The sequence below is a fragment of the Pyrus communis genome, chromosome 8 (genome assembly GCF_041283825.1).
Source record: "Pyrus communis isolate YQ-2024b chromosome 8, ASM4128382v1, whole genome shotgun sequence".
Taxonomy (NCBI): domain Eukaryota; kingdom Viridiplantae; phylum Streptophyta; class Magnoliopsida; order Rosales; family Rosaceae; genus Pyrus; species Pyrus communis.
The window spans coordinates 22,595,840-22,611,995 of NC_142572.1; the positions used below are offsets into that span (position 1 = coordinate 22,595,840).

The window sequence follows — 16,156 nt, forward strand, 5'->3', positions numbered from 1 at the left end:
AATAAAGACTTGTGTAAAAAGAAAACTGGCATATAATTATCATTTCCATCTTCGAATCCATCATTTTTGGGGTTAATTTGCAATATAATCACAAAGAGTTGATTAAACTAGGTTATATATACAACAATACATACACACACACACACCCACAAACAGATATATATATATATATATATATATATATATGTATATGCATACACATATAATAGCATGCAGTGGATCACACTGTCACATGAATTGTATGATTTTCAGGTCCTCCTGCAATGTGATCAGTACAATACTTATTAAGTTTTGCTTGGCCTTTAAGCCTGGACTTCGCAGTGTTAAATTTAACATCATATGTACATATACAGCATTTGCCATCATGCTTCCAACTCCTCCATGTTAACTAATTATAATACAACAAAAGTATAACTCTCATCAAATACACCAAATGAATTAATTACAACAGAGTAATGTTAGGAAGTTCATATTTTTGTAATGTGTAATCATAAAACAAATTTCTACAAAAGCAATCATAAAACTTATTTTCACATAACTTTTCATCGCCCATATTTAAGCTTCTTAAAATTCATGGAGGACATCTCAAAGATGCTCTGATCAACATAACTCTATTTTGACCATGTTCTGCTCCGCTTGTAGTTTGATTGATTATTTTAGTTTTCAAACTTGAAAATTCAGTAAAATCTACATTTCCTAGGAAGAAACGACATGATCAGAAAATTCACAAATATTTGATAAAGCTATTTTCTTCCTAGGGTTGAGTTTAGGTGGAAATGAGATTTTCTAGTTTTCACAAGACCTTTTGTGTGCACGATAAAGAAAATATTATAGATTACGTAAAAACGAATTTACTGTTTAGTGAGTCGTAAAAGCAATTTCTATTGAAATTTTAAGCTTGAAAGCTTAAATAATCAATCAAAATACAAGCGAGATCAGAACATAGTTAGAATAGAGTTTCGTTGATCATAACATATTTAAAGAGTTCAGCTTCAATGAATCAATGAGTGTTATTTTTCATAACTTTTAAATATTTACTCTTTAAGCTCAATCATTCATTTCCATATCATCCAATGTTCCTTGGATAATTTTCCAAAAAATTGCATGAAAATATGGCTGTTGATGAATTTTGTAGAAATGAGCGAAATTGATTAAAACCCGTTTAAATTTTGGGCCGGTCTAAACACCAGACCCAAATAGATAATGGTTTGGAATTTTGGGCCATTTGGGTCGACCCTTAAGTTTAATACAAATCTTAGAGCCGGTCCAAACACCAGACCCAAATAGATAATGGTTTGGAGTTTTGGGCCATTTGGGTCGACCCAAGACGTTAAGGGTTTAATACAGAAGATATTGATAGGGTTTTATCTCACAACTTCACCGTCTTCTCTCTCTCTCTCAACAATTTCCAGTTCGGCGAAAAATGGGGAAGAAGAAATTCATCGACAAGAAAAAATCGGCGACCTTCCAATTAGTCGCCCGCGACTCGTCCGATCCCAACTACGATGACTCACCCGGCAACGACCGAGTCTTTGTACGAGTCGACAACAGCAGCTACTCCGTCGACAGCTTGTTCCGGGAGGATAACCCTGACCACGGCTCCGGTGCCGACGGATACAACGATGATCCTAATTCGATATACGCCGATGCGCCCGAGGATGGTGGCGGCGGGGACTATGGCCATGGTTGCGGGAGCTCGGCGGCGTCATCGGCAGCTCAGCCTTTGCCTGACAACGTAAGGAAGGAGATTCTGGAGCTAGGGTTTCCAGACGACGGTTACAATTACTTGCTGCATATGAGGGAGATCAGGAATACTGGCGGCGGTTCTGCGTTTTATCAGAATTCAAAGGCTAAGCTGGGTGAGCTCCCGCGCGATGAAAAGGTTGGTTAGCTAACTTAGCTTTCGGTTGCTTAAATTCTGCTTGGTTTCCGAGAAAATTGAGGAAAAAGAAAGAGTAAAGTAAAAATTTTCTGTCTTTTGCATTTTTGAGCTATGAAAACTTAGGTAAAGGAATTTCTTTTTTGTACTTAAAACACAGTGTGTTGTGGATTTTTAGGCATATGATGCTTCGAGGTTGCGCATTTCGGAAACCGAAGCTCCGAACGAGAAGGTTATTTACAGTGTGGCTTCTAAGACGGTTAATGTAAGGGTTCAGAAAGTGGTTGATCCAGAAGTGTCTAAATTGCTTGATGATAGTGATGTTTCGAGGTTTGGTTCTGATGTTGAGGACTTGGAAGAAGATTTCGTGGTTCAGGCTAACCAACCCGAAGAAGAGGAAGAAGAGGAGGAGGAGGAGGAGGAGGATGGTGTTATAGATAATACGGCAAGTTTTGTCGAACAACCTGAGAACAAAAATGTGAGCAATGAAGCAAATGGAGCACGAAAAAATAGCGTGGCTGAAGCAAAGGATCACTCTGTGGTTGAAAAGCCACGAGTTCATCGCCTTTTGGATGAGCAATTTGAATTGGTGAGTTAGTTTTTTGGCAGGTTTAGTTATGTTATTTAAACTCTGTAGTTTGAGTCTCACGATATTATATTTGTTGCCACCCTTTTTCGTTTGTATCTATTTTAGCTCACATTTTTGTTGTTTATAAAAAAAAAAAAAATCAGCTTGTAGGTCAGGAGTATGGCAGTTATGACAATGACGATGATGATGATTATGGTTATATACCTGAAGAAGATGAGTCCCTTGCAGAGAAGCTCAAACATGCCACCCTTAATGAGCATGTGATGGATGACTTAGAGCTGGATGGAAATTACAAGGCTCCTGCAGATTTGTTGCGGGATAACGAGACAGTAAAAACGAAAGAGCTAGTGGACTCTGCTAATGACCTTATTCGGCGCTGTGCGGAATATGCTGAGAAATATGAGAACGAAGATCAAGATGGAGACGTGGTCATTGTAGAAGAGTCTAGCGATGAATCAGAGGTGTGGGACTGTGAGACCATTGTTACAACATATTCAAATCTTGATAACCACCCTGGAAAAATTGAAGCTCCAGGAGCAACTAGAAGGAAGAAGCTTTCTGAAACGGTTTCTGGAACCTTGGATTCCACCGATCGTGTGATAACTCTTCGAGGAAAACAGAAGTTGCCCGTGGACTTCCTGCCTCATGGTAAAAAAGCTACTTCTGAGAAGGTGAAAGACACGGGTGCCTTGAAAAATCAGCCGCTGAAAAGGAAGCAGCATGGTCAGGAGTCAAAGGAGGAGAAGAAAGAGCGAAAGGTATCCATTCACTATTCTGCTATCCATATTTGCTTATCTTGAGCATGCCATTACATCCAGCTTACCGTACTTTTATAAACTCCAGAATGTTACAATTTGAGGGCAAAAGCTGGAAGCATAAAACTTGCATCCACATATTCCAAAGCTACGCTTTTTGGCACCCGATAATTTGTGCAATTGTGCATTGTATTTTGTTTATGTTGTTTCGTTGTTAAGTGCTGTTGGTTCTTTGATTATGACTCGGGGATTTATGCATGCAGGCTGCTGTTAAGGAGGAAAGGCGTGAAGCACGCCGCACTAAAAAAGAAGTAAAGGAACTCTACAAGGGTGAAGCACAGCATGCCCAGAGAGTAGTTGCTATTTCGGGCCCTTCTTCTATTCATCTAATGTGATTGTGCCAATCATTAGGTTATTTCTCTAGGTAATTGAAATTGCATCATTTTTTCGTTAAATCCTTCTGTTTATGGAAGTACAGTTTATATTAATTGATTCGTTTAATTATGTTCTTCTAGGTTAGACTTAAGAGAGCACAGGATAATTGTCAAGAAGGCGGTATCCCATGAGCTTCCACATTTCACAACACCAAGAAGACACATACAGATAATTTACGACCAACCATGTTAAACGAGGCACTGTATGTTTCATCCTCATTGCCTTGATTTTTATTAGTATAGAATTCAAGTGACATTGGGATCGAGTATAATTTATGTTCGGAAAGCTTGGTTTCTGATGTTTTTGGCCGGTCATAAAACATGCCTCGAGTTCTTTATATGCATATGTAATGTAGCGATGAAAGATCCGTTACAAAGCATGGATGATAAACATCGTTCTTCCCATAATTTTCTAATGTATTTCTTTGATTTGTCATTTTTTTGCGCCCCCCTATAATTCAGTATATATTCTTGCTTTGCTAAACCAGAGATTTTAAGGAATCAAAACAAACATGTTTTGCTGAAGAAACTTCAACCTGTAGATGGCAAGAACATAATTCTCAATGGGGAATTGGAGCCATATCACCTCTACCAAAATAAGGTGTGGGACTCCAAATGCCGTAGTCCTCAAGAGTTATCTCCGAGGCTTGTGTCTCATATCGGCATTCATGTCCTCCTCCTCCTCCCTGGCGCACCTGATTTTTCAGTTGCTCGGAAGGAAGAAATGCTGGTAACAGAGCTGGGGCCGTGGCTGGTGATATCAGTGATGATGTCAGTGATGTCGTTGCCCTTGTAGGCGTAATCATCATAACAGACACGATCATCATGGATATCATGTGCTTCGCCGATGATGCTGAGGTCACTGGTACTGCTTCCATGATGGTTCTTGGCTAGCTGCAATGCAGGTTAGGGTTTTCAAATTTCGAGCTTGAAGCTGCATTTCGCAACCGTTAGCTAAAAAATGCTGATATAAAAGAAGCGTTATTGTTTGAGAAAAATTCGTTTCCTTTCTTTCTCACACCAGATGAATGTCTCAACCACGCTTCTTGCATGCTTACAGAATGGAAACCCTAACCACTTCTCCTCCTACGTATATTCACTGTTCTTAAAGCCTCCGCCTAGGCGCTAGGTTGTTGGTCACCGCCCTTCTGGCCTGCTTAAACCCTGTTTAGGTTTCTACTCTCACTTAGATAGAAAATTGATTTTTTCAATATAGTGTAAGAGACTATTTGAATACTTGAATGAATATTCATTATATGCTTGTTTCCATATTTTCAATATGTTATAATACTTTATAATTTATGTCATTTTATGTATCTCAATATAATTATGTATGTTTTTTAAGTATAAATAGATACTTATACAATATGTAATAAATTTACTTAAATCAGCCTAGGCGCTAAGCTTTAACTCGTTGTCCGACTAATGTCTAACGTCTTTTAGAACCTTACATCTAATTTACGTTTTACTACGAGATTTATCGGAAACACCGGTGGAAGAAACAAATTTATTATACAACGGCATAATGCCCACCGAACACATTCGTGATCTACATATTTCACACTGAACAACTACATTACGACGAAGGAAATATACAGAATAAACAGAAAAAGGGTCTAGCTATGGGGCCTTGTGGGATTGCAATGTAAAGCACTTGCATTTGTGTTTCATGGCTTCAGCCTCGCTTCCGTATTCTCTGAATTTGTACTCTTCCTGCTTCGAGGTAGGAGGCACCTTTCCCTCGCTATAGCATTGATTACACAAGCTGAAATGAGATTTTACCTCCTTAAATCGGGACCCGATGATCGGGTAGCGGCAGACCGAGCAGACATGGTTACCGTGGCGGTTTCTGTCCCCGGTTTCAAGCTTCAACAGCGTGGACATGATACCGAAACCCCAATCTGGGTCGTCAAACATGACAAGAAACTCTGTGAAAGACACTGTGGAAAGATCCGTTTCTCCATGGAGTTCCAGCATCTCGCTAACCCCGTGGGAAGGGACATATATGGCTCTCAACAGATTGATATAGCTAGTGGCATCAGCTTTTCTTATCTGGGAACCACCACCCTCGTTTACAGGACGCCACAAGAGCGCATCAAATGCAACTCGTTTGCGCTTTTCTGGCGAGCCACTGCAAATAGGGGCTAAAACAGCAAAAAACATTCCCAAATCCACTCTTCCTGAGCCTGTTTCATCCATGACAGAGAGTATCCTCTCGTTTATGGCTTTAACAGCTCCTTGGAAAGTCTCTGGCTTTAGAAAATCAAGCAACCTGCGGAGGATTACTTCTAAATTAGGCTTGCGTATGGATCTCTGAGGAACACCAGTACCTGAATACGAAAGAGGTACTTCACCATCATTCATTTCCTTCTTAAGAAGCTCCACATCACATCGACTCAACCTGGTAATCCTCTGAAAGGCCCTAATCTCAAGTGCATTGGCCAATTCTTGCCTCAAAGTAGTCTTCTCCCCAACTGTCTTGAATTTCGAGGGCTCGACAGTGACAAAAGAACCCTCTCCATTGGTTGCCTTCACCTTCTTCTTCTGCAGCTGCTTCAAATGCGCAATGGCATCATGCAATTCAACCCTGTTGGTCATTTTCAACGCTTCCTTCAGAGCCTTCTTAGCCTCCTCAGTTTCCCGAGCTCCCAACAAAGACACGGCCTTGTTAAGCTGCGCACGCCAATGGTTCGGCCACACAGCTAAAACCCTAGTATACATCTCAGAAGCTCTCGGAAACCTATCCGAATCCATATACAGCCCACCCAAATTATACAAAGCATCCACATGACCAGGCTTCAAATCAATAGCTTTCTGAAATGTGGCAATTGCCCTCTCATCCTCCCCCATGGCATGCAAAGCCGAAGCCAAATCACAATGCGCATCGGCATAATCGGGTTTCATAAAAATGGCCTCATCCAAGGCCTTGACAGCCGCCTCATATTCCCCAACCCCGAAAAGAGCACTACCCAAAAGTTTCAAAGCTCTAAAATGTGTTGGACATAGAATTGCAGCTTCTCTGTAATACTCACAAGCACTCATAACCATACCTTCACCTTCAAGCGCAATCCCGAGATTCACATAAATCTGTGGAAGCAGATAAGCCCACTGGTTGCCGCCGGCCTCCGCCGCCTCCAACGCCAGCAAAAACTCTTCTTTAGCTTCCTTATACCTGCCAAGAACATACAAGCAATTCCCAGCTCGGAAATGCGGCCGCACGTCCACCGGCTGCAACTCACAGGACCTCTTGAAGCTCACCAACGCCTCCTTAAACAGCTGGTGCTCGTACAGCACCCTCCCAATCGCCATGTGCCCGTCGAAGGCCTGCTCACGTGACCTCGCTCCGTCGGCCCGGCTCCTCAGCACCCCCAATTCTTTGACGAACAGAGCGTAATCATGCCCATTCTCCTCCCAAAATACCCTTTTCTCAGAAATCTCCGACGACGGCCCCAATTCCCTCGACCAACCGGCGTCGGAGAAGGCGTCGATGTTGTCCGCCTTCAATTTCCCGTCTTTGCTCTGCTTCGCCTTCAACCGCTTCACCAGAATCTCCAAATCGTCCACAATCTTCCACGTGTCGTCGAACACGATCCCGTGGTTTGGCGACACCGCCCACGCCGCCGTCCTCTGCTTCTTCTGCGACTCCACCACCCGCTCGTCGACAATTGACGATGACGACGCCTCGGACGCCTTCGTCTCGTCCAGCGTAAGCTCCAACCCGAGCGCGTCGAAATCACGGTCCACATCGCCGGCTCCGTCATCGTACGTCCGCAAAAGCCCCTCGTACGTCAGCCCCTTCTCGCCGTCGATGAAGTCGCCGTAGGTCCGGAACACCTCGTCCAAAATGGCATTGATCTGCTCGTTGGAAAATTTGACCCTAGGGTTTACGGCGACGACGAGCGCCGCCATCTCATCGCGGTTGAGGCCGCCGTCGTGGTTGTCATCGAACTGGTAGAAAATCCGTTTCACCTTCTCCGATCTGCTCCCTCTCGTCGTCATTAAAACTCCGCTTTAATTTCGGAATTTAATTCTTCTGGAGGGTTTTCCAAGTTTTAATTGGCGATAAATGGGAGAGTGACCGAGCGGGACCAAAAATATACGGTGCGGCGGGGGTACGCATCTAAATTAATTAATCTGGTTCTGGGGGTTTAATCCGTGATTAGACTAATAATTCTGTGATTAATGAGGTTTAATCTCTCATTTGGGTGTACCGACTGTTTTCTCTGAGCCAGAAAAAGGAGAGAGAGAGAGAGAGAGAAAGAAAGAAGACGGCGCTTGTTTTCTCTTTCTTTCTCTCTCTTGTTTAAGTTTTTTTTTTTTTTTTAAGGGAATTTTCATTAAAAAGAATTAATGAAAATGATTTAAAAATTTTAAATTTTAACTATAAAAATAAAATAAAAAGTAAAATAAATAATACTAAAATTAATTTTTTAATATTAAAATATAATTTTTCGTTAAAATACATAATACTAAATATTTTTCGTTAAAATTTTATTTTTATTATCTGGTTCTCGTTTATGCGAAGATGATTGATGACGATGGGTGAGTGGGCCATGGTTGGGTCTAGTGGGCCTGTTAAATATTTTTTTAAAGTATTTATGATTTTTTAAAGTATTTTATGTATTGGTATTGGTTGGCACGATTAAGGTACGCCAGCTTTACATAAGCATGTTGTCCAGCTGGCTGAGTTCTTATGTTGATCACTGTGCTTACATGTGGCAATTTGTGTTAGCTCGATCATAGAGATAATAAATCGGATATAAAAGTTGCGGTATCTTAAATCTGTCACGGTGTTATGCACCACTTTATCAGATGATGTTTGTGTGGTTTTATTTTGTGTTTGGACTGTTTCACTTTGTATATGTGTGATGCGTCCAATATTGTTCAACTTTAATATGTATTTAAACTTTTTGGTTTGACATTAATGTATATGAGTTTCAATATGTATCAATTAACATAAACGAAAATTAATCCTAACGCTTTTCTATTATGTTTGCGTAGCAACACTAACTCATTTTGTTTATTATTTTACATGCATAACTATAATTAAGATCTCTTTGACATATATAATTATACATAGCCGTTAAGGAAAGTGATTCTTATTTTTTCCACAAATAGAGATTAGTTATGAGGCACACATCATATCGAACTTCAACGATTTTAACAGTTTACCTTTTCAAGTTGCACCTCATAGGTCATCATTGAATATTAGCTATATTGGGAATATTTAAGGCATCTAATTAAGTACAAAAAAATTGACGAACACTATAATTTAAAAAACATTGAAATTTCATCGTGATAATTAAATGAGCAAATGATTACGGATTGAATCGAATTATTGTAAGGATGATCTATGAATCGAAACTTACAAAACAGACAATTTGAATCGTTGAAGTTAAATGTGGAATGAATATGTACAAAGATAGATTACACGATTATGACAATATATGAGAATTAAACTAGTTGATCAAGATAGTGAGAAGCACATCCTCTCTAGAGCTATAATTTGGGAGCCTAGAGATTAAATAATCCTGGCCTTTCGAATTCATTCCAAGGCCTGTAGCTTTCGAAGCGTTTGTACCTTCCAAATTGTCTCAGCAACAAGATCACATCGCAGCCCCTGCTGGAGATGGCTGCCGGAATGTAGAACGTGCTGTCGGAGAAGGAGGAGGCGGGGAGTGGAGAAGTCGATGCCGAAGTGTTTCGGGTCTCCATTTGGAGAGTGTGATACGTCTGCTTAAACCCTTTCAAGCCTTCTCCTCTGGGAGATTTTTATTTCCATTTTTTTTTTTTTGGTTGAAAAACGTGGCTAAAGGCAACAGCCAAACAAACCTACTCAATTTGATAAAAAAAAAAAAAAATACCCTACTTAATAATAAATTTGGACCGGAACACCCAATTCGATCTTTACGAATAAAATTAACTGAATAAGTAGGAGGAGTATTAAAATAAATATCTTTTATCTGGAGACATGCTAAAATTTGCAATACCAAGGTCTTGAAAGCAATTATTGGCAGGCTAAAGAATAATTATTGCTAGTAACTTGCAACACCAAATGAATTGTGATTGCAGATTCTGATTCCACTAGTAATTTATCAATTTGTAATCTCCAAGTAATTGGAAGCTCAAGTAAAGAATCCGTAACTAAGAATCTCACATGTGTCCTAATTAGTGCAAAACCCATAAATTCATTTACCATCAGAATCTCTTAAAACACCAGCTGCTCCAGTAGAACTATCACTTTCGTTCTTACAACCATCAGCATTAAGCTTAAACTAATCTAAAGGAGGAACTTCACAATGGAGCAAAAATTCAATCCTATATGGTTTATCAATCTTGTGAGTATTAAATTTCAACCATTCATGAAGATAAGTACAAATAGCAATTACAAACTCATATGTCATCATAAAATTCTGCTCAAAAATAAATTTATTGTACCAATACCAAATAAACTAATAAGCAACAGAAAAAATAACCTCCACTCTATATAGAGATTTTTAATTCCTTGTTTACCTTAGTCTATTGGCATCAATTCAATGAGTATATTACAGTGTTTGTTCACAGGATATCAAATCCGTTGTAGTCTAGTTGGTCAGGATATTCGGCTCTCACCCGAAAGACCCGGGTTCAAGTCCCGGCAACGGAATTTGTTTTTATCTTTTTTTGAGTTTTTTGTTTTCATATGGGCTTCAGTTAAAGGCCCATTTGAAAGGCTTCTCTCATTACTCTAGCCCAAAAAATGTTGTGGATATAGACCCAACTAAAACATTATCAGGTTTTCTTTATTCTTCTTAGAATACAAGTGATGACTTATTTTAACTATGTTGTATGAAAGAGAGATTCAAAATTTGGCGAGGTTTTTATCAAGGCCCACATCAAAAATGTACATCGTTTAGTGTGCTGTATTTTTCATTTGGTGTTTCTATTGTTAGTAAGGTGTTGATGGTAGTGCATCTTTGTATTTATACCCCGTGATGGTAATCAAGTTGCATTTTTCATAAAGACGCAACTATAGTTCTTGATATTCACGTTTGGGTTTGCATAGTTTGTGCTATCCTATGTAAATTTTTATGTGTATCTGGGTAAAAAAAAAAAAAAAGTGGTGTTTCACATGTTATAATATAAAAATACGATATGGTTAATATGCCCCATTTTAAGATATATTTTTCAATGACACGAGTGTTTTTAGTTCTCAAATGTAGTCATTAGCGTTTTAAGTTGTCTCAAAAACACTTAATTTTCATAAATTGTCTCAAACAGACACGCAACAAGAATAAATTATTAATGATCCGGAGCTATATGATAGTAACACTAAGCAACCTCGCTTGATAACAAGAAAAAATTACGCATTGTAATACGAGTAAATGAGTAACATGTGATGATGTGATCATAAAAGAAATTCTAAGGAATGCTAATGCCTGTTTGTGGACTACCCAGTCCTCTCGTATTTGGTTACTACTACCCGGTCTTGCTGGGCTCCATTTTATGTGGGAGAGTGCCGGCCCACGGACGGCCGTATGCAAGAACCTCGCCGGAAAGAGACTTTCCGGGTCATTTTCACAAATAAAAAAGGTTTAATGGGTCAAATATAAAAAAAGGTTTTTTTTTAGATTATAGCTTTTGGGGGAATCGGGGAAAAACCAAAAGTAAAGATCCACAACCCCTTTCTTTCCGAAAATGAATCTTCTTTAAATTCCTTCCACTTAATCCTTATCATCGAATTCCTTCCACTTAAATCAAAAGTAAAGAAATCCTCTTCGCATCCCTTTCACTTAATCTTTTTCATCAAACAATTATAGCTTTTGGGGGAATCGGGGAAAAACCAAAAGTAAAAATCCACAACCCCTTTCTTTCCGAAAATGAATCTTCTTTAAATTCCTTCCACTTAATCCTTATCATCGAATTCCTTCCACTTAAATCAAAAGTAAAGAAATCCTCTTCGCATCCCTTTCACTTAATCTTTCTCATCAAACAATTAGAGCTCTTAAAATACAGGCTCAATTTAAAAGTTATAATAACTTTAATCGTTTGATCAAATTTTAAAAATCCAGATTGTTTGATAAGAACGATTAGGTGAAAGAGGATCCGAAAAGGATTCATTTTTTCAAAGAAAGGGGTTGTGGATTTTTAATTTTGGTTTGTCCCTGATTCCCCAAAAGCTATAATCTAAAAAATTAGAGCGCTTGAAATACGGATTCACTTTAAAAATTATAATAACGTTAAATCAAATTTTAAATCTAAATTGCTCGATGAAAGGAATCAGGAATCCATTCCTTTCTTTCCCTTCCGTTTCTTCAGACGCTCCTCCCACCCCACTACAAACCCAGCACTCATCCCACTGCTACCAAAAATAAAATTATATACCCAGCACATTCTGCATTGCAGTACTCTCTCTGACCTCACCGTGTACCCAGCAGTACCCATGGCAACGGCTAATTTATTCTTCCTCTTCGTCGTAGCGTTTGCGGTTCCTATTTGCTTCGCCGCCGCCTTAACGGCCGCTCAAAGGCAAACATCACTTTCCGAGATACGAGCGTTAACGGCGTTTAAGCGCAACCTCCACGACCCGCTTGGTGCGCTCGACAGCTGGGATGCGTCCACGCCGTCAGCCCCGTGTGACTGGCGTGGCGTCGGCTGTTACGATAACCGAGTTCGGGAGCTCCGCCTGCCTCGTCTCCACCTCGGTGGCCGAATTACTGACCAGCTCCCCGACCTCCGCGAACTCCGAAAGCTCAGCCTTCACAGCAACAACCTCAACGGCTCCATACCTTCCTCTCTCTCCCAGTGCGCTTTGTTACGCGCTCTTTACTTGCATGGCAACTCCCTCTCCGGGACTCTCCCGCCGGCGATTCTCAACCTCACCAACCTCCAAATCCTCAACGTCGCTCAAAATTTCCTCTCCGGAACAATCTCCGGCGACATTCCGGTGAGCCTTCGGTACCTCGACCTTTCGTCGAACACATTCTACGGGGAGATTCCGATGAACTTCTCCGCCGACTCTAGCCTCCAGCTCATCAATCTCTCGTTCAATCGGTTCTCCGGCGTGGTTCCGGCGACCATCGGCGGTCTCAAGAATCTTGAATATCTGTGGCTGGACTCGAACCAGCTACTCGGCACTCTGCCATCGGCGATTTCTAACTGCTCCTCGCTCGTGCATTTGAGCTCCGACGACAACGCGCTGAGAGGTCTGGTTCCAACGACGATCGGAGCGATGCCGAAGCTTCAGGTGGTGTCGCTGTCACGGAACGAACTGTCAGGGTCGGTCCCCTCGTCGTTGTTGTGCAATACTGCTAACAACGACTCGTCGTTGAGGATTGTCGAGCTCGGATTCAATGCGCTCACGAGCATGGCTGAGCCGCCAGATATCTCACAATGTTCGAGTGCATTGGGGGTTTTGGACTTAAATTCCAATCAGATAAGTGGCCCCTTCCCATCTTGGTTGACAAACGTGACAATAATAATGAGAGTTCTAAATCTTTCTGGAAACTTGTTTTCGGGTCAATTGCCGCCGGAGATTGGCAATCTTCTCCGGTTGGAGGAGTTTCGGGTGGCGAATAATTCGCTGTCCGGTGAAATTCCTGGTGAGATTGTGAAATGTAGCTTGTTGCAGGTCCTTGATGTTGAAGGAAACAGGTTTTCGGGTCAAGTTCCTTTGTTTTTGGGAGGAATGAGTAGCTTGAAGGTGTTGTCTTTGGCTAGGAATTTATTCTCCGGTGACATTCCGGCGAGTTTAGGAACGCTTTCGCAGCTCGAATCGTTGAATTTGAGCAACAATAATCTGACTGGGAAAGTTCCTGATGAGCTATTGATGCAGCTAAGAAACTTGACAAGTTTGAATCTGGGTAATAACAAGTTTTCTGGAGAAATTATTAATGTTGGAGAGTTGAAGAGCTTGCAGGTTTTGAATTTGAGCAATTGTGGGTTTTCGGGGAGTATTCCTTCGAGCATTGGGGGTTTGATGAAGCTTGAAACACTTGATTTGAGCAAACAGAAGCTTTCGGGGGAGTTGCCGATTCAGATTTTCGGGTTGCCAAATTTACAAGTGGTTGCTGTGCAGGAAAATCACATAACAGGAGATGTCCCTCAAGGTTTTAGTAGTTTGATTAGTTTGGTCTATCTTAACCTATCTTACAATGCTTTTACTGGTGATCTTCCTACAACTTATGGATTTCTCAACTCATTAGTTGTTCTATCACTGTCTGGAAATCGCATTTCGGGTACAATCCCACAAGAGCTTGGAGATACTTTGAATCTTGGAGTGCTCGAGCTTCGTTCTAATCAGTTAGGTGGTGAAATTCCAGGCGGTATCTCTCGCCTATCCAGTTTGAAAGAGCTCAATGTAGGTCATAATAAATTGACGGGTGAAATCCCAGGGGAGATTTCCAATTGTTCTTCTTTGACTTCTCTGTTGTTAGATGGGAATCAACTTTCAGGTCAAATACCAGACTCATTGCCTAAGTTATTAAACCTCGCGGTGTTAGATCTTTCCTCTAACAAGCTGAGTGGAGCAATCCCCGAAAGTCTTTCGCTCCTTGTCCCTCACTTGAAATACCTGAATCTGTCAAACAACAACCTTGCTGGAGAGATTCCGAAGACGCTGGGTTCTCAGTTCAATGATTCTTCTGTGTTTGCAATGAATAGAGATTTATGTGGGAAGCCACTGGGTAGAGAATGTGCAGATGTGAGAAGGAGAAAAAGGAATAGGTTGATTTTATTAATTGGGGTGGCCGTGGGAGGAGCTTTGCTTCTGGCATTGTGTTGTTGTGGCTACATTTACAGCCTCTTGCGATGGCCAAAAAAGCTTAGGGAAATGGTAACCGGTCCCCAGAAGAAGCGGACAAGCCCTCGAGCAAGCTCAGGAGACAGGAGCCGGGGAAGTGGAGAAAATGGAGGGTCAAAACTTGTGATGTTCACTAGCAAGATCACGTATGTAGAGGCATTGGAAGCAACAAGACAATTCGATGAGGAAAATGTGTTGAGCAGGGGAAGATATGGACTTGTATTCAAGGCTACATTCCAAGATGGAATGGTGCTCTCAATCCGACGCCTTCCCGATGGAACCCTCGATGAAGGCGGTTTTCGCAAAGAAGCTGAAGCTCTCGGCAAGGTGAAACATCGAAACCTAACAGTCCTCCGAGGCTATTACGCAGGTCCCCCGGACGTGAGGCTCCTCGTGTACGATTACATGCCAAATGGAAACCTAGGGACTCTTCTCCAAGAGGCTTCTCACCAAGACGGGCACGTACTTAATTGGCCAATGCGGCACCTCATTGCGCTCGGCATTGCCCGCGGATTAGCATTCCTGCACTCTGTCTCAATTGTACACGGCGATGTGAAGCCGCAGAACGTGCTTTTCGATGCTGATTTCGAAGCACATTTGTCCGAATTTGGACTAGACCGGCTAACCATAGCCACACCGGCAGAAGCATCCTCGTCTACCACGCCGATCGGGTCCTTAGGCTACGTGTCCTCTGAAGCGGCATTGTCGGGGCAAGCGACGAAAGAAGCCGACGTGTATAGTTTCGGGATCGTACTGTTGGAGATACTGACAGGGAGGAAGCCGGTGATGTTTACGGAAGAAGAAGACATTGTGAAATGGGTGAAGAATCAGCTGCAGACGGGTCAAGTTACCGAGCTGCTCGAACCCGGGATGCTCGAGATTGACCCCGAATCGTCGGAGTGGGAAGAGTTCCTGCTCGGAGTGAAAGTGGGGCTTCTTTGTACGGCTCCTGATCCGCTTGATCGGCCATTGATTGCCGACATTGTGTTCATGCTTGAAGGTTGCAGGGTCGGACAGGATATCCCGTCCTCAGCTGATCCAACCTCTCTGCCTTCGCCGGTCTAATTTTTTATTCATTTTTTTATTTTAAAAAAAATCATTACCTCAATCATCATCGTCTTCATTCTTGCACTTGTCTGTACTTATTAGGGTTTATAATATTCAGGAAAAAGAAAAAAAAAAAAAAAAAAGGCGCATTAGCTTTTGATCAATTCGTTTCCCACTGTTGGTTGGCCTTGTATTCCGTTTTTTCGTGCTTTTGCTCAATTTCAAAACCTGGACCTGACGTCGCCGAAGGACCACTCCATAGGGCTAGACATAAACTATGTTCTCCTGAATCATAGACGTTAAGGTGACGGTGTTCATAATTATTATGTGGCATTACGTGTTTTTGTGCACTGTTCTAAAAATTTCTGCCTGACACAATCTAGGCGCTAATCAGTTGATCACCGTCCTAATTAATCCCTAGTTGTTCGAAAATTATAAAAGGCCGCCTAGACATGCTTAGATATCTGTCTAGACTGCCTAAGCATCTGCCTAACCCTTCCAGACTCACCTAGGCATCCGTCTAGATCGCGACTCTATTTAGGTAGAAAATAAATAACTTTCATTTTGTATTATATTTTTTTTTTCAATAAATTGTAAGAGACTTGTAAAATACTAGATGAACATACATTATGTGCTTGTTCCTTTTATTTTCATTATGTTTTGATACTTTAT

General features: G+C 41.2%; 3 protein-coding genes and 1 non-coding gene across 8 annotated transcripts; 3 read left to right on the top strand and 1 right to left on the bottom strand.

Annotated features, from left to right (window-relative positions):
* Window positions 1–1,345: 1,345 nt before the first annotated feature.
* LOC137717402 (uncharacterized) lies at window positions 1,346–4,928 on the top strand. 5 transcript variants are annotated; one of them, XR_015965594.1, is made up of 6 exons: window positions 1,346–1,882; window positions 2,058–2,468; window positions 2,612–3,226; window positions 3,312–3,647; window positions 3,739–3,855; window positions 4,200–4,928. XR_015965594.1 is itself a non-coding variant. In XM_068456766.2 (5 exons), the coding sequence occupies exons 1-4, from the start codon at window positions 1,424–1,426 to the stop codon at window positions 3,616–3,618; spliced, it is 1,617 nt and encodes a 538-aa protein (XP_068312867.2). In that variant the 5' UTR covers window positions 1,346–1,423; the 3' UTR covers window positions 3,619–3,647; window positions 3,739–4,093. The 5 variants fall into 5 exon arrangements, 2 of the variants coding, with proteins under 2 accessions (XP_068312867.2, XP_068312868.2); XR_015965592.1 differs by having other exon boundaries at window positions 3,487–3,647; XR_015965593.1 differs by lacking the exon at window positions 4,200–4,928 and having other exon boundaries at window positions 3,739–4,093.
* A 222-nt stretch (window positions 4,929–5,150) lies between these two features.
* On the bottom strand, window positions 5,151–7,948 carry LOC137717598 (putative TPR repeat-containing protein At1g05150). Its single transcript, XM_068457010.2, has one exon. The coding sequence runs from the start codon at window positions 7,654–7,656 to the stop codon at window positions 5,278–5,280; it is 2,379 nt and encodes a 792-aa protein (XP_068313111.2). The 5' UTR covers window positions 7,657–7,948; the 3' UTR covers window positions 5,151–5,277.
* Window positions 7,949–10,230: 2,282 nt separating this feature from the next.
* On the top strand, window positions 10,231–10,303 carry TRNAE-CUC (transfer RNA glutamic acid (anticodon CUC)). The gene has a single exon. It is a non-coding gene; the product is annotated as a tRNA-Glu (tRNA).
* A 1,615-nt stretch (window positions 10,304–11,918) lies between these two features.
* Window positions 11,919–15,648, top strand: LOC137718822 (uncharacterized). The gene has a single exon (XM_068458360.2). The coding sequence runs from the start codon at window positions 12,080–12,082 to the stop codon at window positions 15,500–15,502; it is 3,423 nt and encodes a 1,140-aa protein (XP_068314461.2). The 5' UTR covers window positions 11,919–12,079; the 3' UTR covers window positions 15,503–15,648.
* Window positions 15,649–16,156: the final 508 nt, after the last annotated feature.